At 31.9% G+C, this 26019-nt stretch overlaps 1 protein-coding gene across 1 annotated transcript in view; it reads right to left on the bottom strand.

Annotated features, from left to right (window-relative positions):
- Positions 1 to 12518: 12518 nt before the first annotated feature.
- LOC124371708 (apolipophorins-like) overlaps positions 12519 to 26019 on the bottom strand; it is a gene marked incomplete at its 3' end in the record, with an annotated part of 61076 nt that continues 47575 nt past the window's right edge. The window contains exon 12 of the mRNA XM_046830044.1: positions 12519 to 12671. Coding sequence (XP_046686000.1) covers positions 12519 to 12671 — 153 coding nt within the window. The remainder of the gene's footprint in view (positions 12672 to 26019) is intronic.

Genomic DNA, 26019 nt, shown 5'->3' with positions numbered 1-26019 from the left:
CCGCAGGTAGTAGTAAAGTCAAAATTACAGAAGGGAGAGTATATTAGTCAGGCAAAAGGGTGAATGTGACGGTGGATGAAAGTGGTCGGGTGATAAGAAGAACACGGACAACCATTTCAACTACACACATGGTCCTGAAATGGTCCATGTAACTAACAAAAGAGGTACTGATACAATGGAACCACGCCATGGGTCGTAGATTAACAATAAAGGGGAAATGAAAGCGGCAATTCGATCGAAGCGAGACCCAAATGATAAACTTATTACTCAACTCCCCACGTAAGTCACTCAGCTGGGTACGTTTAAAATCTTTTTCCATCTTATAAGATGGTTGCACTATGGAATAGTGGTTTACCTTCATTCAAAACTAAAATGGAAAAATGACTTTAAACCTTGAGTATAGGAATATTCATCATTAGGAACTACATCCAGTTGTCGAGCCTGTTCACACGTACTCCTTTCGTAACCAGTCCTGCAGCTCATTTACCACAGAAGTTTGGAGAAGAGGGAGTAAAGTGCTATGTTTTGCCGGAGTAGAACGTAACAAGAGGCAGAGACACATTTTATATTTGTAACAACTTTGCAAGAAATCAGATGATAAGCCGTTTGTTTTATTGTATGGGCCAAGAAGGGCTGTTTTCAAACTACCACACTAAAAAATGAAGAAACATTTATCTGTTTTTTTTATGTAAGATATTTTTTACCAATAAGAGTAAAACCTAATTATTATGTTTCAATAAAAATATTATCATGGTAAAAACCTTTGTTGTTTTGGTGCTAAAATTTGTAACTAGTTGAACTAACATAAGTGACAAATGTACAAAGGACGCATGATCATCATCACCTGGCTTCTATTTGAAAAATAACTTTATTGAATTTTTTAAATTATTATTTTCCGTGCTAATAGACCCAGGGAAGACCGCATATATGCTTCGTCAAAAACAAAATTGCTTTAATTTAAACAAAAAACAAGTACTTATTATTGTTTAAACATATTTTTATGTTTATTAGGAAGTTATTAGACTAATTGTTAACAATATTACCATTCATGGTCTAGGTTTAAGTCAATCATTGCGAGTCCCATCTAAGAGTGGGGTTATAATTTTTATAAGCCGCTGGTCCCGTGAGTGTCGGTCCCGCGAGCGAACGCACAGATGTGCTTCGCTCGGCTATCTAACGGGTTGTTTAAAAATATTTACCAGTATTGTTTGATAATTGTCATAACATAAATGGTAATGAATCTGCCACCATGTATAAAATATAAATCATAAAACATTTTTTAAAAATTATGTTTAAAAGATGTTTTATACTAAGACATGAATAAAGACTATTGCGGGTTGAACTTGTTTTGCCTTTGAAGTATACAAAACCCAAACAACTATTGGGTAGATAATTACTGTCCCTTTTCTTACTCTTATTAAATAATATTGTGGGAAAATAAATTTACCTCAAGCAGAAATGGTCAAATTTCAAATTTCCATCCTCCAGTGATTAGGAACATTGCTAGAAATTTTTTTTAAAGTAAGCAGGATATGCGGAGCTGCATGTCGCTTTCAAAATGAAATCAGCTTTCTTGGGCCTTTTCCCCATTCCAAGCAAGATTCCCAAGTCTACTTTAAATTCCCACATTAGCATTTGATGGCCGCAAGTTTAGTGTAACGTGGGACCTCTGCTCATGACTTTCCCATGTTTATTTTTTTCCATGATGATTGTCTGGGCTTTTCATAGAATTCGGCGTTGTATTTAAAACAAACTTGTTTTCCCCATTCCAATAAATGGGCATTTGGGGTTTGCTTTATGATCTGAAACATTGAGTATATGGATTAAAATTTAGTTAAGAAATATTAAAAAGACTATCAAACTGTTTTTTAAAAATGGAAAACGAAAACCATCTAATACCAACATAAATTATCCCCCTTTCTAGGAACTAAATAAATTTACATAAATTTGTTTTTCATTTCACAGAGCCTTTTAGGGGTTTTTCCTCTTGTAGAAAGAATGCACAGTCTAATTTATTTTGGGATTTATTTACAACTAATAAAACAATATGGAATAAAATTTTAACAATATAATTATGTGGGAAAATATTGAGTTGAGCTCCAGTTCACTCTTCTTGTTAGTGCAGCGCCTAAGTGTGGAGCAACCGAGTTATTTTTAAAAAGGGGTTAGACTCACTGGTGCTTTTTGTAATCGTGTCTTAAAACATCACAGTGCCCACTCAATTGTGCATCGCATGAGGGCAAATGGAGAAAACTCTTCCACTTAGATTAGACTATTTTTTGTAATCTAGGTGTCCCTTCGATGTCAAAACGATGTGCAGAGTATTGTTTTGAGCTTCCCTTTATCTTTTTGGGGTCTCTTCAGACGAACATGACTTCCATTTCATGACAAGTCCGTGACAAGCAAATCAAATTTCGGGACGCGCTTGCAACTAAGAGGAATGTGATCTGTTTGCTAATTTCAACATTCAATTTCAATCAACCCTCCACCACAAAATTTGCTACATTAAGTTTAAAATTATAATTTTTATTAGTTATCAGATCTAAAAATAAAGTATTATTTTATATAAATTTAATATATTGATTTTTTTGAGTATGTTGATCAATTTGAGGCAGGTTAAAATTCAAATTTTTCATATCAAATCATGCTGTGAAGTTCACCAAATATGAGAAGCCGTGTAATGAAAAAATCCTTTTTTGCAAAGAATCTCAGTACTAACAAGACAGTATTCAATCACAAAAATATATAAAAAATACCAACTTAAGAGTGATTTATAACCTATAAAATTTCAAAAAAATGTTTTTAAGAACCCTCTGATTTTCATTTTTAAACAGTATTAATTAACAAAAAAAAATTTGAATTTCACATTTATTTCCCATACATCATCCTTTATGTAGCAATTAGTTTGTTTTTTTAAGGACAAAACAACAATCAAAAGAGCACTTTTTAAAATGAGATACCTAAAAATTTGTAAAGAAACTATAATAGCTACACAACTGTACCCTTCTTTCCAGTACTTTCTTTGCTGATACATGGAGCTGCTCCATTAGACCTGGACTGATCTCAAGGTCAGATGGTATTTGATTCCTCGATGTCGTTATTTTTAAGTTGTCGCTGTTTAATTTAACCCATATGATACCACTTCAATTTTCATGTCCACCCTACACCTTCCAGTTCAAAGTCATAACAGTTCAAACTTTCCATCAATCTGTCATCCGTCCCGTGAGCAGCTGTTCTGTTTATCTCTGTTTCAGCTTTGGCATGTATCGGGTGTTTTCACCATGGATTTCCAGTTACCTGAGGCTCCTTTAAAACAAAATTCGTATTGTGTTAAGCCTTTTTTTCATAAGAAAAATAAAAAAATTATAAACTAAGATTCAAACATAAATTTGTTAGTGTTTTTTTAAGTGTTTTAAAAAATGAACTGTAACAATATAAATTCTTATGAAATTTGGGATTTATAGTGGTATAGATGTAAGCGTTTTTAAAGCTACAAGAAACATGATTTATTTTTTTAATTAAAACTTTAAATTTAAAATAAAAATTTTGCGGGTCGAAATATTTTTGGGACTTAATTTTAGATAGATTGTGAAATGTCATGGGTAAAATCAAACATGTAATTTCCCTTTTGGCAAGTTAAGCACTGGTTAGTTTTAAAATTTGTTAGGAAGGCAGGGTTGACTGCCTTGAATTGTTTAGAACTTGGGTTCTAAAATTGTGAGGTATTGTTCTCCCTCTGGTTTGATACAGCTGGACCAATAGAGAGCTTCCCAACGGATGTCCTGCAAAGGTGATTGGAAAAAGGGAAGTATTAAGGGCGCCCGCTCCAAAATTTTTTCTCGCCCTTTCTTTATGGTTATTTTTTCGTGAGTAAAAATTTTAAATTGCAGTGTGCCGTTTTTTCCCTTTAAAATTTTTTTCCGCGAGTGATTTTGGAGGTAAAGGGGCAACCACTTTTATTGTACGTTTTTAACATTGAAATAGTCATCCTGATCTGATTTTTTAAAATTAAATTTTTTGTTGTCCCTTTTTATAGGAAAAAAAAAATTAAAAATTCATAAGAAACTAAACGCGAGCAATCTGAATATCCCTTATTCTCGGAGAACAAATTTGACATAATTAGAATCATACAAGTTACATTTGGTTCATGCTTGCAAGAGAAAGTGAATTAAAATTGAACTTTGTAATAATAAACTTTAATTGGATTTTGAAAAAGTAAGTAAATTTATGAATATTTAAACTGGGAAACTGTTTTTTATTGTTACTTATTAATTGAAAATTTTAAATTGAAACTTTTAAAATAATTTGTTAGAGTAGAGAGTTGTAATCTGAATTGCAGAGACTTGAAAGTTAAGGTTCAATAGTGGTAAAGAGAAGTTGAAATTTTATTTTGATTTGAGTGAACTAGAAGTAAAACATTTTTTAGTTTTAGTTATTTCCCCCAAGTGGTATTTCATTCTATTTTAATACTTTATTATTTTATTTTAGAGAGAGGCTCCTGATTTTTAGTTTGAAAGATTTGGATTAATATTTTTTATTCTTGCCCAAAAGGGGAAATTTTTTAAAATTTACCAAAAAAGGGTTTGTCAATTCTTTGTGGAAAATAGATAGTGATAAAACTACTGAAACGTTGAACTTATTAAAAATTTGCCAGTTAAAAATAAATCCATTGTTTTTATTTTTTAGAACTGTGATTTTTATTTTTAGACAAGACCAGATAATATTTAATAGTTAACAAATTTAGTAATACATTAGTACTGTATATTCACTAGAATCTTTACTAATAAAAAAATTATTTTATATCGTCTTGGATGGATATAAAATATGAAAAAAAAAAATGAGGCATTTTTTTTCAACAAGCTCCTCTACATGTAATTAATACTCTGGAATATTAATAACAACAACAATTCCAAGTCAGTTATATAGTATGAATATCCGCTTTCATGTAAATATGAAAATTTGTATTTCTTCATATATATTAACAATTAATTGTAATATAACTTATTTTAATAATTTTAAATTGATAATTTCCAATGCAAGTTTTACATACAAATTGATGGATTCTGACTAAAAATTTTTTCTTTGTCCCCCTTTTCAGTTTGTAGGCTGTCAAAAATTCAGTTCTAAATTTGGGCCAAAATTTTGTGGTTAATATGTTTATATCTGTAACAACAAAACACATTGAACACAGTTTAATGACATAGAAAATAATTTTAGTAAAGGGGAAAACAATGGATTCGCAAAATTTTGGGTTTAAAGCCCTAACCTCAAAAAACCCCCTGACTCCATATGGTTGGATTACTGATAGAATAAAAATGATTTATGGCACAACCTGTGTTATAAAAGAATAGATCTCAACTTGAGAGGTTTTTTGCAACTGTTCTTTTAAAAAATATAATATTGGACATCAAATTTTAAAAAATAAATATCGGAACTTGGTCAAAATAGTTGCATTTAATTTATTGTTACTCTGATGTTTTTTGTATAACACAAAAAAACACGATAAACATTTGTACATGGAGAAAAAGACAACTTCGTTTAAAACCCATTAAGCGATTATTAAGATTGCATTGGTAAGATCTAGACTACTCAGCAGACTGAGATTAGAGTGACAAGTGTTTTCAAACAGCCTAGAACCGTTCTCTAAACTACTCGTATTATGTAATATGCAGAAAGACTCAATAACTAAGTACATAAGATAGATAGTAAATGACGTAATATTAATTATGGAATCAAATAATGGCTATAATTTGTAGTTTGTTTAAATTTTTTTCTTTTACTTATAAAATTAGTTACCTGCCCAGCGATGATCCATTTCTTCGCCCTGAGGAACCTCTTTGCCTACAAGTGTAGGATGAGGTCCTCCTCAGTTTAGGTGTCCATGTTAGGTCAGGTCCACTTTGTCCCGTCAAAAATGAACTTTTTCAGGTATGTGGTGGTCTTTAAACCAGCCAAGTTCATTGTCAGTTTTACGTGGCTGTGCACACCCCTGGAAGCATAGTTCTGCAGTTCCCAAGTTTTCCCTTCAATCTTAATTTCCTCTGGAGACCAAATGAAAACTCTGTCAACTTTAGCAGTTACAAATTCTGCCAGACGGTAGAACAACTTGCAGCTTCTACTTTAAAAGAGGGTTTCCATCAAGCAAAGGGCCCGTCCATAGTTTCCCTTCAGGTTGTAACTTCCGCTTGTCCTCGCAAAATTTGCAGAGTGTCCTATAAAAATTTGTAATTTTAGCTAGTTATTTTAATGAAAACTGATTTACTATTTTAAATAAATAAATGGGGCTTGCCACTGTTTAGATTCATGTAATTAGTATAAAAGCTTCTAAATTAGTTAATAAAACAATCCTCCCCAAGGGGTTTTTAAATTTGTAACTTCTAGTTTAAGTTGTTGTATATCAATCTTTAAATTGTTTAAGAATTTTTGGTGTAATATATTATACAGAATACACATACTGAATTATTATAAAATCTAAAAAAAAAAACATTTCTGTTAAAATGACTTTACCTCCAACCGTAAACAACACCAATACAGACAAAAAAAGAGAAAAGTTACAATACCCTGCATAACAACACCCTTGAAGTTCCTTCATTGAAGGGAAATTTCACATTTAAAAATTCAATAATTATACTTACTTAGTGTCAATAGATTTCCCCTTTAAACCGTAGGTGTTCCTGTTTTGTATTTTATTTTTTACTTGGATTTTTTTACTTAAAGGGTCTTTTGAAGCATCCCCACAATATTCAAACCCAATGGCCCGTAAAACATGCGAAGAGGTCTTGGTCAATTCACCTTTAACCCCTCAAATTCTGAAATAATTAAAAGTTAAATTGCAAGATTAGGGGGAATAAAGAAGAATAAAATAAAGAACATGCAATTGGCCACAGTTCTCCTTTTGTTTTGTAGTTAAAAGTTGATAACAATTAATGGGTTACAAAAATTAATGAATGTTTCCAATAATTTAACTCGCTGACAGAAAAAAGCAAGCTTTTCAAAATATTATTGCTTTTGACAGAGAAATAAAAACCCTTTTACTTTTGGTTTGGGTTAAATGATTTGTTTTTTAAACTAATAATTTATTAATAAAAATAAACTGTACTCCCTTTTCCACCTTCCTACCCTGTCTTCACAACATTTATATAAAACAGATCCAGTCCGCCCTTTTTTCCAGCTTTTTGTATCATAAAACCCTTGACTGGTCAATATACTTTGGTAACAAACAACAATTTGAACTTTTCCAGTGGATCAGCTTGTTTTGTTAAAAATTCCAAATTTCCCAAAAATCAACCAAATGTTTATTTTCCAGCAATCCAACGTCAAACTCTACATCATTCTCTTTGTTGTTTTTGTTTAAGTTCAGCCTTAAACATCTGAAATAAATAACCAAAAATTGAGTAATCTAATTTTAAAAATGGTTATATTCCTTCAACACTGGGGTATTTTTAAAAATCTAGATTTAGAGTTTCAAAAACAAATGCCATCACATAAATAGCCCTTTGACGTGACAACATCTTAAATTAGGTTGGGCTCGGAGTCACTCATGAAAAAAAGTGTAACCAGCCCGTAACGATAACGATGCCCGTCCGGATTGGTTCTCCCGCACGGGATCCGCACACGGGAAAAAAAGCAGATAACTGTGGGTCCCCGCCGCAAACGGGATAAAGCAGATAACTAAGTTTATTCGTGGAAAATGTGGAGTGCTTTAAAGATTCGTCATTTACAACAACTTACAAAAAACAAATAAAGTAAATAATTATAAACATGATATTTCATTATCGTAAACTATGAATTTGATTGATTAATTGTTAGATTGACAACAAAGTTGAGAAACCTGAGTTTATAGGTTATGTCATACTATTTGACAAAATTGGGTTTGATAGTGTTTAAGTAAATTATTATGTTTAAATCACTCTGCAATCAATCGTAAATCAGTCGATTGAAGAAGAAACAGCGCGTATTGCTAGTCAAACATTTAAATAATAAAACAAAATTATAACCTCCCTAACCTGTCATCCACTACAACATGCGAAACCAAACAAAACGAAACTAACCGACCCCAAAACACCACGCGCGGAGTTAGAATTTAACTTGTGTTTAGCAAGCATTTCAAAAATTTTCCCAAATTTTAGTAAATGTTTTTTATTCAACTTTAACCATTTACAAATAACAAATTTTTTAAATTAAATTTTCAAATTATGTACAATGTTTTAGTTAAACAAAATATATTTTCCCTATAGTTTTTAAAATTTGTGCAATTTCCCTTATTTTCATTTCAATTCCTCGTCTTTTTCCTATTGTGCAATTTTTTAATAATATTCAATCAATAAATATACCTACCGAGAATAGCAATAAATCTTCTACCGAGAAAAAGACGTTTGTTCCACGTAAAATCTTCCGCCCGTAAAAAAACCGACTTACAGCAAACCAATAATTTTTTAAAAAATAAGTTTATAATAATTACGTTTTTAAGTATGATGACAAGTATCTCGTGCTTCTGAGGTAATATAGCTTACTAAAATATATTATTTGTAAACGACATGTATTTTGACTATATTTATTTATATAGTTATTGGCGGTGATTATTGCTATGCTACCAGATCCATCAAAAATTTGTTTTATAAATATCTAAACTCCAGTAATCATTTTTAATTTTTCATAATTATAAAAGTTTTTTAAATTTTGGTATGAAAAACTATTGGGATATATTTTAAAACCTTTGTGTTAATAATTTTATACTGTAGTCCCTGTGCACTTTTGTGAGGAATGCTCCCATAGTAAGTAATTTTAAACATGTAAATCTTACAGAAATATAATTATGTTTCAATAGAACATTATTTTGGGAAAACTTCTCTTGCCAATGGTTTATGTATCGAGGTGCAAATCAAATATAAACGGTAATTTTCAAAAATTATATTTATTGAATAATATTATAAACCGAAACTATAACCTTCAACATTTTTTTAATGTAGTCCCTCCTGCATTATCTACACACATCTGTCCACCCGATTGGGAAGCTTGAATTTCCCTGTTCATAAAAAAGAATTGAAAGGGGGCGAGTTGTTACCCAATCGCGCACCAGGTTGTCATAGTGCTTTTTCAACGTCTTCATTGGGTTTTCAAATCGTTTTCCTCCAAGTGATTTCTTTCAGTGGGCCGCAAACAAAAAATTAGTCCACAAGGGGACAGGTCCTGGACTGTAAGGGAAAGGGGGTTTTCGAGAGTTTCCCCAAAGCCCATTTCTTCCCAAATTTTAAAGATCCTTTGGGGTCAACAATGCGTTTGTGAGCCTTGCGTTGTCATGGAGATGGATGACATCTCTAAAAAGGGCAACACCTCCGTCTTTTGTTCCGGTAAACCTGGTTTTTTTGCTGACTGTAGCACCTGTCATAAGAAGCCGCATTCACTGTTTCGTTGATCGTGAAGAAAATCAATGAGTAGAACTCCCCCTTGAGTCAAACAAAAAATTGTATGCTAAGAACTTTCCCGGCAGAGAGACTAGTTTGGTGGCTTTCAATTCATCAACTGGGCAGCCTTCATCCTTTGCCTTCGCAACTCCTTACCCTTGCCATTTTATCGACTTCGGGATGTAATGGTGGACCCACGTCTCCATCACATGTGACGATGCGCCTCAAAAATCTTAACCTTCTTCTGAAATCGTTGCAGGAGTCCTCCCAGCACATCTCCGACCTAGGAAACCCTGTTTTTTTGATTTCCCCGGTCAACAAAAACCACCTCCCGGAACCCAGCCGAGCACTAATTTTTCTGAAGCCAAGGTGTCTGTTGATTTCAGACTGAATACCTACTCCCCGTAATCTGATACCAAATTTTACCGACGAGATTCTTGAACAGTTAACCGGCGATCCCTCACCTCCAGTAAGGCTGTCGACGAACCGCCACTAAATGTTGTCATCTTGTAAGAACTTGACTTTGGCGTCAACCGTGAGTTTCGTTTTCAACACGCTTCTCCTCACGGAGGCCATTTTCCCTAAAATTCTCTGCCCACCGTATACACTCGATTTTGAGACAGAGTAAGCGTCCCAAAACTGTGCCTGCAAACGAGTTTAAGAATTTCGAAGGCTTAAAACAACCCTTTCAATTTGATAAAAATTTTATGACGATGGCGTTGCGCAACAGAAAGGATTACCTCCTCATCGCTCGGTCATGGCTGTAACTGAAGGCAGAAACACAACGCTAGTGTGAAGCAAGCAGTTCCCCCCACCTTTTCCCTTATTAAGCAAAACGACAATCACTCCCACAGCGCCATCACGCCAAGACGTGTTTGGTACAGGTCAACATAGCAAAAATTACAGTTTATATTTGATTTGCCCTCGTAAATAATTTTATTTATTTTTTATTTATAAATTAACAGTTGAAACCATTGCTAAGTTAAAGTGGTAGACAAAATTTTCCAAATAAAATATGACTTATCAGAACTAATCCAAAGGGGGTTTAAAAGAAAAAAAATATTCTAAATTATTTAGAGAGTTTATTTAAAAATTTGTTGAGGTGGTTTATTTAGCTAACATGTTCATGACAACCGCCTAATTTTTCCCCCAGACTTTCTATGATGCCTTAACAATTTTTGTAATAATAATGGCAAAAATTTCAATAAATTCGTTATTTTTACTCGTTTAAACAATCTCAGTTATAATAAAAAGTATATTTGCTTTGCAATTTTTAGCAAAAAATATTTTTATTATATAACGTTTTTGTTTTTTTTTTTTTTTTTTTTTTTTCAATTTTTATTTTTTAAACCATCTGTCTACCTCATAGGGGTAACTAAAATTATTAAGTAAAATTTTTGTGCACTTCCCCGATGGTACCCTGACCATTTGTATGAGCAATTTATTTACAACCACGATAAATTCTGAGTGTATTTTATTTAAGCGTGGCATAAAAATTTAAACCCAAACCACTAAAAAACCAGCCTAAATTTTAATAAAAATGCAATAAAGGGGAAATGCATAAGCAACCCATGTACCCCTAGTCGGGGGCCCGGGCACAATGTTTTTATGAAGCCCCTCGGCATGTTACCCGATCTCGATAACAATAGCATTGTGGGAAAGATTTTAATGAATACACGTCATAATGAATGTGTTTAAAAATGACTAAAATGGACAAAAACTGTCAGGACCCACAAAAATTAGCTGAAAACCACGTAAATTTTTAAAACCTCATTTTAATAAATTTCAATGAAAAAAATAACTGAGAAACTCTATTAAATTATTTCTTTGTTAAAAATTTATTAATGAAGATCTATTTTTATTATTTATTTTTAAATTTATTTATTGTATGAATGGATGATTACTCAATTTTATTCTTATAATGATAGAATATAATAATTCAGATTATATAACTACGTAATTGTGAGTGTGTATGTATAAGCTAACTTACTTGACAGATTTTAGGATTCTGGTGGCATTTTGAGCTCAGCATTCCATCCAAGGACTTATGGGATGTCACCTAGGCCTGACATTGTTTTCCCTCCACCAGAGCATTCAGTTGGGGTACTTTGCCCCCTAAGGTTTTTTCATCTTATAAGAGAGAAGTTGGTAAACTTGGACTTTAGTTGTTGACACACAAAAACGCTCGAGCTTAAAAGGGAAAAGGGGTCTACACTGTTTTCCTAGAGCTTTTGCCTGGAAAGAAAAAAATAACAAAGATCTTCATGTAAAAAAAATCTAGTTTTAGTTTAAAAATTTAAAAAAAAGTGTATTGTAATTTAAATTTATTATGTGTTTAATTACCAGAACAACCATACAGTCTATTACTACGGGGTTAGGCACTGACCACACATCATTACAGTGTCACCATCTGATTTCTCACTCATTGACATGAGACGGTTTTATAACATTTACAACTGAAAAGTTGAAAAGGTGAGGCAACTGAAAAGTTAATTATACTCGCTATTATACACTGAACTAACCATACAAGTGAAACAATGACTCTTTTCCTCTTATAACAGTCTACTAACTGAAATGTACTAGAAATGTTTGTTAAAGACATCAAAATATATATACCCAGACGTCTTTTAAAAAAACAGCCTGAACTGAATCTGTCCTGCCACGAGGGTTTTCAAACCCCATCCTGTGGCCAGTCACGCAAAAAATTTAATTTTCTGTTAATAATAATTGAAGCAACAATTTATTAGTACTGTGAGTTGAGAGATGTTAAAACCAGCTACACTTCTAGCTGAGCTGTTTCTATTGATAATACTATACCTTAATATTTTTCCTTTGTTTATATTATTAAACTATTAAAGTATATTTTAATTTAAAAATTTTGATCACAAGCCAAAAAATTATAAGCCTTCTTGGGAGTATATTTTTCTTTACTATCTTTAATAACCAATTAAGTTCAGAGCTTATTAGTGAGAAAAATTTTGGCTCAACAAACCATAAAAAGGGGGAAAGTAAGTTATTCCCAGAAAATATACTAAACAGTCCATCAGAAACTGCTGGGTTTAGGGGAACATGCCTGCAGCTCTGTACTGCCGCCTAATATTCTTTGTAACAGACTGAGCCTAGCAAGGTGAAGTCTTTGAGCAGGGAAGGAGACAGCTGCACAACACACCCTCCCACAAATAGCCAACCACTCTTTGGCTGCTTCCAAGCCGAGTATAGACTGAGCCAGGCAAGGTGAAGCCTTTGGAGCGTGAGAAGGGTGACAGTCTGCAACAACAACACCTCCACACAAATAGCCAACCACTCTTGCTGCTCAAAACCAGTATAGAACCTGCGTCCACAGTCCCCTTGTGTCACTGAACAACACAAATGCACTTCAAATAGAGGCAACATTAAGTTTGACATGGATTGTAACTATGTACTCTCATGACTTCGAGAGAAAAGGGTTGGTCTCATACACATAAACTTAATTACAATTGGAGCTTAGGTTTCTTACTATGTGTAGAGCCATGAGTAAGTTGTTGTTGCCAAAAAAACCCGCTATATTTACACTGACCTAAGCGTTACTTTTCTTACTTTTTAGTAAGCGTTTCTGTCCTGCTGTTACGAGTGACTAAAGCGCTGCTTCCCCCTTCCCTCAGTTTTCCCAGTCCAGCATAAACATTGTTATTAGTTTTTGAAAAATATTTTTTTTCCTCAGTTTGGTGTGCCAGAACGCTTTGATTCAGACAATGTTCCCCCTATAGTTCCTCAAGTGTTCAAAATCTTTTGCCAATGAGTACAATTTCATAACTGTGGACAAGCAGTCCCCCATATTAATCCTTAGAAGTAACGGTAGATTTCAGAAAAAGCTGTTGCAATATTGCAAAAATTCTTTTGCGACGGGCCAAGGATAGTGGTTAAGGATATTGAGTTGTTACTTTTTAGATTAGCAGAAAATACTGCTCTTAGTAAATGTGGGAAGATGTCAGTCCTCGCACAATTGTTTTTTGAATAGAGTGGTTTAAAGTCAAAAATTGCCTGTAAATACTAAAATGACCTCAAGACCTAAAATAGTTAATGTCAAAACAGAATAAACCTAAATGAAAAATCTCAAAAATTATTTATGACAGAACATCAAAGTCACTTTGGTATTTTTTGAAGAAAGGTGATAATGTTTTTTATGATTCAAATAAGGTACAGAGGTGACTAGGTGGTATAAAAGTAATTGAAAAAGTTTAAGCTTTCCTCTCCCCCAACGAAGCGATGTAGTTGGAAGATAATTATGGCAAGTGGTAATCGATAGAAATAGAATAATGTTGAGAAAATGTTATTATGAAGTTGGTAAAAATAATTATTATTAATTTAAATTTAGTAGAAAACGATGTTGGTAGGGGCCAATGATAACAATATAGAAAATGTTGTTGAAAAAAGACCTAATGTGTTTTCCTGATAGGGCCGAGTGCAAAACCAAAACAACTAGAATGGTGGAGGTCCGGGCTAATCAGAAAGCCTGCTCATTTGAATGACTTTGTTTAGAGATAACTTTTGTTTTGAAAGTATTTTGGTAACATCCATTTTCATGGATTTTATATTAAACTTTTTAATCTGTTTGTGTTTGTTTTATAAAAATCATTTTTATTAAAAAAAAAGGAGTGATGTTACATATTGGTAATAGTGTTGTATAATTTATATAGTACAATATTCTATATTGATATGAATGTGGCAGTGTACCAGTATTTGTAAATGGCACACAGCTCCACGTAAGAAAGATTTTTAAGAAGTATGCTTAGAAAGAAATACATTGTTTTGTGAACATGTGGCCGTATATTTTTAAATCCTATTAAAATCCTAATTAATAAGTAATAATTAAATATCAATCACCTAAGTGATATTAAACAGTGTATTGTATAGTTTTAAGTTTATGTCTTTGTTTAAATATGGAGAAATGTTTGAAAAGTGCGTGACCACATGTTTTATATATGATCACTGGAATGGTGAAGGAAACAGAGGATTTTCCCTCTCGGACATTTTGCCCTTCGTTTAAGTTGAAACAAGAAACCAGTTAACACTAACGTAATTATGTATTAGTGTTAGTTTTCTTTACAAACCTGAAGAATGAGATCAGATTGCAGATCTCGCGAAACGTAGTGTTACTGGTTTTTTCGCCCCCTGTTTCACTTAACGATGGCAAATGTTCTCGGAAGAAATCCTGTTTCCCTTCCCAATCCTTCCATCTGTCCAAAAAAAAAAACAACCTTCCAAACAAAGAAGTCACTGGAAATGTCCTAATACTATTATGGTTTAAAAACATCATAATTTATTTTCGTTTTGATTATGTAAATAAAACTATCTGGTGTTAAAATAGACAATTGAGAAAGCAAATCATCCCTCAAATAGGTCAGTCTTCTATAAAGGTCTTTGAGTGATGGTTTCAAGAAAACAAAACTCTTTCTAAGTGAAATTTTTTACTTGTTTAAGTTCAAACATTATATCTGTGAAAAAATTTCTAAAAAATGACTTTTTGTCAAAATCCAGTTATGATGGAATCCTAAAATCTGTTTTGGTAATTGGTGGTGTCAAAGTTTTGAGCTAAGCATGGCGTGACATATTTTAGGATAAAGACAAACTTTGCGTAAAATCTCAAACAGAACAATAAGACGAGAACAATATGGATTGTTCAACTGAAAAATTGAAGATGTTTTGTCAACAATTGTAAGGAAAATAAATTTTAGTAAATAAATTAATGTGTTTTTTAATGAAAATTAATACAGAAAACTGAGTAATAAAATTAGTATATGTATTACTTAAAAAAAACTCATTGTTCCCAATTCCATAAATATGTTTAATAGGATTTAATAAAACTTAGCAACATTTACTGAGAAGCAATTCTTAAACACTCGGTCCCCCTCTCCATTAACCATAGCAGTTAATTCACCCATTAGCATATATGGATGGAAGACCAACTGAGCTAGAAGACAATGTAGAGGAAAGCTGTTTAAGAAGTAAGGTTATATATCTTCCTTTTGATGTTTAGTTATAAACTTTTTCAGTAACCAGCCATCCTAAATGACAGGACTGGTCCTGAAAAATTTCCCCCCTGGTATAAGAATTCTTAAGAGAGACGCTTATTTATAAGACCTAAAATTTAAAAGGGAAATTTCTATTTGTCTCATTCCCAAAAAGTGGATATTAAAAACTCACCACAAATAACAAAATTTTTCCCCAATTTACAATCTCATAGGTACTCGACAGCCTCATTTGAATATATCAATACCTCTATCTGGAAAATCATTGTAAATTGATAACATTAGCCAAATTTAAGAACTTATAACTGATTTTCAACCATAGTAGACTCAAAATAATGATGCAGGGACTGACTATTTTCCCTAGCAACATTTTAGTCTTTTTGCAATGTAGGATTTCTATTTTTGTTGTGTAGCTTCAAATTACCTTTTCCCTTAAAAAAAAGGCAACAAGAGTGTGTGTATAGTTTCCTAGACCCAGGTCAGAACTCCAGAATGTTACAAGAAAAAGAAAACAGTTGATGGATCTATGTTTTCCTTTTCTGTTGGAGTTTCCATTACTTTTAAACATCAAAGAAATGTACAGTAGACAAGAATAAAGAGAAAAGAAAGGCTCGTGTTATTTTGAAAAAAAATTAAGTGGCAAAATCCCACATATAACTGCTGAGTATTCTAAGATGAAATAAGGGTAATAAATATTTAATTGCTCAAATCAATTAAGGACTAACTTAGTTTTAACTACGCTGTTGGCACTAATGTTGTTATTCAAGCAGAATCAACTTTTACATTCCTCGCAACTGAACCTATCTTAAAAATTTTTTAAAGTTTCCAAATCATGGGATTTCCTGTAAGTGGTATTATTTTAAAACAAAAAACAACTTTAAAAACAATTTGATAAAACACACCATCCTTTTTCAGATTCAACAGGAAATAGGAGTAATAGAAACTATCACTATCATTACTTTGGGATAATATTTCCTATTTTCAGGAATCCCAATATCAGGTGTGTTTTTTATGGAATTTGCATGGACTCATAACTTAAATTGGTTTGAACAAAATAATAATTATTAATTATATGTATCCAGACCACTAAGTGCTGGTTATTTTTAGGATTTGTTTTTGTATTGGATATATGACCTTCACTTCTTCTGAGCAACAGTTTATGGTAAAAAAGAAAAAAAAAAAAATAAAAAAAAACAAAACAAAAAAAAAAAACAAAAAAAAAAAATAAAAAAAGAAAAAAAAAAACACAAAACAAAAAAAAAAAAAACAAAAAAAGAAAAATAAAAAGTCAAAAAAAAAAAAAAAAAAAAAACAAAAAAAAAAAAAAAAAAAACAAAAAAAAAAAATAAAAAAAACACATTTTTAGTTGGAGGAAAGATTTCTTTAACTGTAAAAAACAGTGGTTTTCACACACTGATGTGTGGCCTAGATTAATGGCGTGCAGTAGTCAGAAAGTATTTATTAAAGAATGAACCTGCCAATGCACTTTCATACATTTTATTGTTTATATTTTCCCCAACGTTCAGTGTTGCTTTCAACCAACCGTCAGTCTTTTCTCTAGACAACTAACAATTAGTGTAGTTTCAATGTTTTAAAAACAATATAAGCTAGTGTTAATCACCTATAATTCAATCATAAATATAAGAATAAAACTCATCTTTTTACCAGCTTTGGGTTTAAAGATATATTTAACTAGGCATTTTAACAAACACAAAATTTTAAACAAATCAATGCAAAAACAAGCATTATATTCCCCTGATAAAGACAAATGCCTATTGTAATGATGCAAATTTCTAATGCTTATTAAATCACGGTACAGAGGAAAGTGTTTCCCATGCAAAAGTACTTTATTTTTTCAGAGAGAGTGTCCCGAAATACGGTTCTTCCCTTCAAATTGAGCTTGCTTATATGTGACAAACAGATGATAATTTTGCATTATGAAAATTGATTGTTAAATTTAAACAATAAACAACAACCTGGTTCTTAGTTTTTTTATTTCCTGTAGTTAACTACTCTAATAGAAAACAAAAACATGAATGTATAACTTTTCATATTAGTACTGAGAGTTTATGACATAGTTTAAAAAAACCTTAGTAGTGGGGCCAGTGGCCTTTTCCTGCAGGAGAGTATACAGAGAACAGTTTCCTTCTTTTGCAACCTCACATTCTTTCTTAAGTAAAAATGTTTTTATAGCCTCATGAAAATGTGATAAAGGGGGAAATAGGGGAGAGTGCACAAAATTGTAAAAAGGTGGAGGCTTAAACCCTCAAAATCTATGCTGTAAGTCCAGTTGGAGACTTCATACCCCTCTTGGGGCATCCAGTTTGCCTCCTTTACTTGATGAATTGTCGAAGTTACATCAAACATCATACATCACACTCTTTTGGGAGCCACACTTCCCTTTTTCAGCCAAGCCAGAGAAGCCCAGCAGGGGGATATGAACACACTTTGCAAAATTTTAAATATTGTAAAAATTAAAGTATTTCTGTCTTACTGACTATTTCCATAATCAAATTTTTAAAATTGAACAACTGCCTTTAAAAAAAAATTTAGAATTTAAAAATCTTGTATATTATTCTCTTATATACAATATTATTACAACATTTTATACAGTATAACTATTATGCGATATAGAGACTATTATGCCTGGTGGTTTCCAGAATATTCCCCAGAATGAATTATCTGATATATGAATGGTATATTTCTAGACTTTGTCACTTTTAATGCCCATTTGACTAATCATTTAATTACTTTTGATCCGAACAGTCTGGAGGAATCCTACTGTCCCTGAGTCTATAAAAGACTTATGAAGAAATATGATGAGTATCCTATAATAATTTGAAACTAAAGAAGGTGTATTTCAGGTACATATTATTTCAAACAACGTTCAGTATGAAAAATATTATAGAGATTTGAAATAATACAAGTGGCTCTTTTTTTAGGTGCTGCACTTGTAAGAGAGCTCTTATAGTTCAAAATGAATTATATTTCCGACATTGTAAACACATTAGCATTATCCCTCGAGATAAAAAAGAAAATGAATATACAATATTAGAACAGAGAAGATTACTACAGTCATAAACCATACACTTTCGTCTGTGTAATCTGGAGGTTTGGGGCAAATCTTCTAAGAGGATGTTACCAGTTTGCAATTAGACTCACCTAAATTTTAAAATGGTTTTTTGTTAAAAATATCCTGCCAAACGTTTTAAAAGTGCTGTCTTTTTTTTTGAGGGAAGCAATTTGTAAATTTTGGGTTGTATTCTGATGCAAGACTACTTGGTTAAGATTAGGGTTTACTAAGAATGGCTCTTCACAACCCAAAGCAAAAAATAAATTTTTTTTTTAAATTGTATAAACAATCTTTCTACATGGTGAGAACCATGGAACAGACTTATGTTAGTAAAGTAGAATCTTAAGATAACAAAAAAAAAAAATATTCCATTTATTTTAATTTTTCCCTTATACCATCTTCAAATGCAAGATGAAACTGACAGTAATATACCTATTTCACAGATGTAAAAAAGTAGTAATAGGCAACTGATTCCTTTTGTGTAAAATCATAAATATTAACTTTATTTATTGTGGTAAAAGTAAATAAAGGAGTGTGCTCAGGGAAACTTTAATTTCCTCTTTTTTACTTTAATTGTAGCACAAAAAACGTGGTCTTAAAATGTCATTAAATCTTTCAAAACCATTTTTGTTTACTCGTGTATACCAGGGTTTTTTAAAACACTATATAAATTTAAGAAGTTTTAGAGTAATGTTATTAAGCTGAAAACTTAGTATGGCCACTAAATTTTTAAAAACTGGAAGTGATAATTTATTTTTAAAACCTTTTTTTTTAAATATTGGATCCTTTGCTATACTAACAGGTATATAAATTTTTAAGTTATTACTTTTATGGATTTTCAAATACACCCCAATGTCCCTTTTTGTGTCGGGGGCCCCCTCCCCCCCCCTCACTCCTCAACCCTCACCCCCCCCCTACAACATACCAACAAACTCCCAAAAGCAATTTTTTCCACAAAAATCACAATCCCCCACACCCATATCCTACAAAATCATCTCCATACCAACGATCCCTACCCCCCACACACACACACACCCACACACACACACACACACACACACACACACAACAATCCATTCACCCACGCCCTCCCCCAAACCTCAACCATTTCCCCCCTCCCATCCTCAAATATCTAAACCCCCGTAAAACCTCATTCCCAATTACCATCTTAAAATCCCACAACACCTCCCCAGAAAATCCCCACCGCCACAAACCCCTCACGCAACACACCACCTGATACCCCTTAAAAAAGTCTGCCTGAAACAACCCCCACCCAAGCTACACATTTCCCCCCCCAAAAACCCAAAGTAAACAACACAACCCCACCTTTTCCCCCGTATTTTACAAAGTCATACCAAACATGCACCACTACCCAAAACCACCACTACATAATCACACTTATGTGAATTTAACCAACCCCCCACCCAACCAAATCCAACCACCAACCACCCCCAACCCCCATCGCCCACCACAAAATCACAAATTTACACTTATTTAATACTAGCTTTAACAAATAAATTGTAAACCATATCCCTAATAAAACCACTAACACCAAACTAGCAATTGAAAATTATTAATAATTTTTTTTACCAATCAACTGGGAACAATTTCGCATGTAATTAATAACATATAAAAAACTAAATTGTTCTTCGAAAATTCCCCCTTCCACCTTATGACATTATTTTTTATAGTTGCAGGTGCTACTATTGTTTTATCGCTACAAGGCAGCTGATGAACATAACCAACAATGATGGATACTACGGCGTCTCCCTGTTTATCCCGCATTTCATTTCTTTTCCAAATATAAACAGTTTAGAAAATACAGTTCAAAACTGTTTAATCTCACCGCACTCTTAAAAATATTGACCATTTATTTGTGTTCTCTTTTTCACCGTCTTGAAAAATAAATAAAAAGTAGTTTGTGAAGAGTCCCATGAATGGTGAGAACCTTTCTATTTTTAATATAGACTACTCCATTTGAAGTTTGGTCTACAGTTGTAAGACTTTTACCATATTTGATTCAATATTTTAAAGTTTCAAGACTAGCTCATTTAACTACCAGCCTATTTCAATTTTTACAAATCCAAGATTCAGTTTAAATTCCCATAAAAAAATTCATTTTTGTAATATATTTTTTATTTTTATTATTATATATATTAAAGAGTGAACCATCTACAGACTTTTGTTGAGATTTTAATCGACCTCGAATTAACCAATTGGGTTTTAATACACTTACATTTAATTTACATGCTAATTAATACTCTAAATTCAAATCCAAATTCAATTATAATGGAATTATATTATTATAACTGGACTTTAAAGATAATTTAAATAAAACTTCCACTACTCTCGTGAAAGAGAATTACGTGTGGCGTAGCACCAATAACTCCCTCCCTGGTGAAAAAATTTAATAATTTTCCCTCTGATACTAGATCTATGTCTGTCAAAATTATTTTTAACAGACAAAATGGTCATTTTTAAATCCCTAAATTATTGCCCAATCCCCAAATTTGGACTAAGATAGTTTTTAGTCCTTTTACAACAACAATTATAAAAATGCTTCATTAATACAATCTTTTTGATAGATAATCAACAACAAGGATGGAAGTGACAGTTTACAAAAAATAAAAATAGGTATCTAATATATATATATATATATATATATATTATATATAAATATATATAATATATATATATTATAGTATATATATATATAATAAATAGTGATGAAAGCCAGTATGATTAAAAAATTAAATCAACAATCTGAATTTTTCAGTGTGGAAGTCGAAATCGTTCTTCTACAGAGACTCGTACTTTGTAAGACAACAACTGGGGCAATTGATAACGTGAACACTTCGCTCCTGAGATCTGAACCATGTACAAATAAACCAAGTTGTTTCTCAATCTGAAATCACAATGAGCCTAAATTACAGTTCATTCACCATAAATTTGACTAATAAATATTTAACCTTGAAAAACATGCCACATTAAATTTATTTTAAATTTTTGTACTTTATAATATAATGACTATACCCCGCCAAGAAAAATAAAGTTAAAAGTAAATATTCCTAATGTTTCCTTTAAAAGAATTATTTTACCTTGTTATGGGTTTCACTCATATTCCCATTTTAACACTCCGCCTAAATCAGATACTTTGAGGGTAAAATGTCTAACTCTAGCTATGATTTTCTTTCAACCCAGTTTCCTTTTCCTGATTTTTGAGTTTATGTTAAAGTGTTCCTTTTCATATGATGCCTTGAGATCATTGCGATAAGGGTTTGCAGGTCGATAGTGAATTGTTCCGTCAACAGTCAAAAACCTTTTTACATTGGGCGTGTTTTTCAGTGTTACAGATTGCAGTTCATATTGTCTGAGTAAGCTGGTTTCCAAGGAATTTTTTTCCACACATATATAGCTTCTAAATCAAAAATAAAAATATGAATAATAAAACGCACACATCTGACAGTAAGTCTAAACCCCACTATAACACCAGTAATAGTTTGTTTTATAGTATTTAAAGTCACTAAAAAGGTAAAAGTATTATGAGATTAACTAATTTACAAAATAATAAATTTTTGCATTGTCCTATAAAAATTAGCTGTTAAATAAATAAATCATAATTATTTTAGATGTTAATTGTACACTGATAGTTTTGAATAAACTTCACACTTATATGGCATAAAATATTACTTGAAAGAGGGGGGGTTTAGGTGAACTATTCATTATATTAATTATAAATATTGAATCCTGTAATGTTGAGTTCATAAAAAAACACAACCCATACACACGAGTGCGTGCGCAAACTCGTGCGTCCTAATATATATATAAATTAGCATGTAAGTTATGTATGTCCAATGTAAAACCAAAATGTATAGTCTAATTTTCTTCCTTGGATTATGAATGTAAACTCAAAAACACTATTGTTAATATTTTCCATATATTATATATATATATATATATTAATAATATATAAATATATATATAATATTACAATAGTTGTTTTTGAGTTGTACATTTATTATTTAACTATTGTTAATATTTTATATATATATTTATATATATTATTATATATATAATTATATTTATATATATATATATATATATATATATATAAAATATTAACAATAGTTTGTTTTTTTGAGTTGTACATTTATTATTAACTATTGTTAATATTTTATATATATATATGAATTGTTAATGAATGAAAAACAATTTAAAAGTTATCATCAAAGGTCAAATTAGATAACATGTACAACTTATGAGCAACTATCAGAAGCTTAATAACTTTCAATATATTTTGACTAAAACCTGAAATCCTTACAGCTGACTGTTGCTGCTGTCCCCCACCCCCCCCTTCCTCCCTTTACTTCCTTTTTCGTCCAATCCATCCTTTATCAGACAATGCAGGCCTGTTTTTTCTGGGAAAATTTGGTATTACAAGAATAGGTTCATACTTCTGCCGATTTTATGGGGTCACCGACAGAAATGTGGCACCAATCTTGATGAAGTAATGCTGCCGTATCGGAAGTCAACAACTTAGCAGCTAAGGCTTGCACCAATTCAGTATCAATTGACCACACGCTAAAAAAGAAAAACACTCAATGTATAAAAAAATTTGCAACTGGCTGATCTATTTTGGTTTTCAACCGAACTAAACAGTAAAGCTGTTACATCCATCTGGAAAGTTGTTTAAAAAAGTATTGTCCTTGGTGATGTACATTACATAATGGATTTCAATCACCAAATTTAACTTTAAATGCAATCTAATAGCTATTAGTAAGTAATTTTTCAATCTTAGAAACTAAACAAAAAAAAACCCACAGGCTTGTGTTTACATGACATTTTAATGCAATTAATTATGTTTACTGGTGGATATCGTACCTTACCTTTCAAAGGGTTGTGGGAAAACAGTTTAAAGGAGATTCCATAACAATAAGAGTTGTTTCTGGGGTTTCATTGCTAACCCGTTTGGCGGTCCAGAAGAAACTTTCGTTCTGTCTTTTTCGAGTTGGGAGTATCCAAAAGCACCTCCAGGGATAATTTATCAGTCTCTGCAAATAATTTGTAACTTTAAAAAGTTAACTGATTTAGATAAATGCTGATATCAGTGTAAAGAATAAACAAAGAGCAATTTAATATTTCAGAACTATGTTTTAAAAAAAGGTTTTAACTAGACACTATTCTACGTTTATTGTCCATAGAAAGGGCTGCTGAAGTGATAATCAGTAAGTGACTTCATCCTCCTATTCATGCGGGAGGGAAGCCTTTGCTAGGCTCCGATAAGGCAGGACTGAGAGCGCATTTTGGAAATCATCCCAAGGGGGCCACACTGAACTTCTCCACAGACGTCCAGTCCAGTCAAGGTGTTTAGCTGGTCAAAAACATCCACCGTGATCCTCCCCTATAATACCAGTGCAGGTTTTTTAAAGGCAATGTCCAAGTAACAATTTGTCCATGAAAAATTTGAAATGACTTAACTCAATAGTAAAGTGTAGAAACATCTCTTACAGAAATATTTTATATGGCCAGTTAAAATATGTGGTTAAGCTGAGCTAAGCACAAAAACATAAAAGCTGCATTAAATGAGATTCAGTTGGGTGAAGTTATGGGTAGAATAAAATAATCCAATTTGTAACTTAGAAATGCAACATGACTAGAGAAATTCTCAATTATATATACATGTCAGTAATCTCAGTACTGGGCTTCCTATGATTGGAAACAGTAGCAGTTTGTTGGGAGATATAACACAGGAAATATTTATGTCAACAATGGTTATTCCCCTTCCCTGAAACTACAAGACCACAAGTCACATGTATATTAAAGTTCATCTTAACTGCCTAATTTTTTGCTTACTAAAAAATTTAGATTAAACTTTCTCAGAGAAGACCAATTTAAAATTTTTAACAAGCACTTAAATATATTAAAAAAATACAAAAACCCTCTTTCGTCAAAAACTATACTCAAATCAAAAGGTTCCCCAAAAACTGACATGTTTTTAGAAACAAATCCTTTTAGGATTGTCTGATTAATCAAATCTCTAAAGCCATTTCAGTTGTGGAAAAATTTGGGTTGCAAAAATTGATTAACAACATATGCACATAGAGGACATACTTTTAAGGGGAAAAGAAAAATCAACTTGAAGAAGTTTGTTTTAAACACTTATTCATCAAGTAAAAGTACTGTTTACTTTCCAGAGATAAAACTAGCGCCCCCCCACTAAGATCGTCTGATTATCATTTTTACTCCTAGTGAAAAATAAGTTTTGATATAGGTGTTAAACAATCCTAAATGTAAACATCTTTAGTTTAACTTGATTTAAAGGTCAGGGTAGGATGAACAAGAGACTTCATGTTTTAAAATCTACTCTCACTCAATATACCCTTTCAAAGAAGAAATATAGAGAAACAATGGTATGTTTTAAATAAATTTAAATACACCCGACTCTCAACACATTTTTAAACATTTTTTGGGAAAAATCACACTCTCAGTATTTCCATTACCCGTCCTAAATTGAATTTAACAGGTGTTTCTTCTTCAGAACGTGTCCCCTTTCCTCTCTGAAGATACTTACTGAAAACGTCAGAGTGGGGAAGTTCAAGTATTTTTTCCTGTTTTCTGACGGCAAGGCCCAAAGCTTGACAATCTACTCTCCGTATCCATCAAGTAAACCCTTCACTGTCAGATCTGTCCCAGTGGGAGGAAATGGAGATTGGCAGAGACTTTCATAAACCACATTTAAAAACATCAGCATCGACCAACAAGGTTGGGAGGGCCCGCTCCAAACTCACACTGGAAAATAAAAATTAGCTCAAGTAACTGTTGTTATTGAAAGTTTTTAATTTGCAAAATTAAAACTTAGAAGTTTTTCAGTTATCTATTGCAGATTTTATACAATATTGCCTCTAAAAATCAAATTATCTCTATAGAACTTAATTTTTAAATTTAAATATGACATTTTCAGATCCTAGAGTACAACATATGATGTGCTATGTCTATTGATGCATGTAGCTTTTCTTTTTCCTCGACCAATTTATATTGTGTTTTCACAATAATATTAAAATGACACATTTTTTAAAAATTTAGGTTTGTATTTTCTTGCACAAAGTTTTCCGGCTGGTCTTTCAGTTTTAAAACCCATCTATTTACTGATGTGGTTTTTCAAAGCGAGAAAACCGAAATAAATCCTCAAGATTATAATTGTGTTTATCAATATTCTGACGGTAACGGGTGAACTTCAAAAAAATTTAGAAGATATTAGAAATTTTTTAAATTGAGTAGCAGTTTTGTTTGGCTGGTACTAATAAATATTAATGATTATATTTATATTTTCATTATCTTATACGTTTGTGGGTTTACTTTACCTTGGCACAAAAACTGTAAGGCAACATGTGTGTTTTTTTTTTTTTTGGGTTGTTTCATGGATTGCTTATCAAATCAGCTTTACCATGACCCTTTATGTTCGCTGCATAGTTTACCAATTTGCTTTGATTTTCCAATCCAAATCCAAGTCCAGTTTTGGATTATGTAAGTCCCT

Source organism: Homalodisca vitripennis, unplaced genomic scaffold, assembly GCF_021130785.1.
Source record: "Homalodisca vitripennis isolate AUS2020 unplaced genomic scaffold, UT_GWSS_2.1 ScUCBcl_1864;HRSCAF=6016, whole genome shotgun sequence".
Taxonomy (NCBI): Eukaryota; Metazoa; Arthropoda; class Insecta; order Hemiptera; family Cicadellidae; genus Homalodisca; species Homalodisca vitripennis.
Note: the sequence above shows the minus strand (reverse complement) of the source record. Positions and strands in the feature narration are given on the sequence as shown.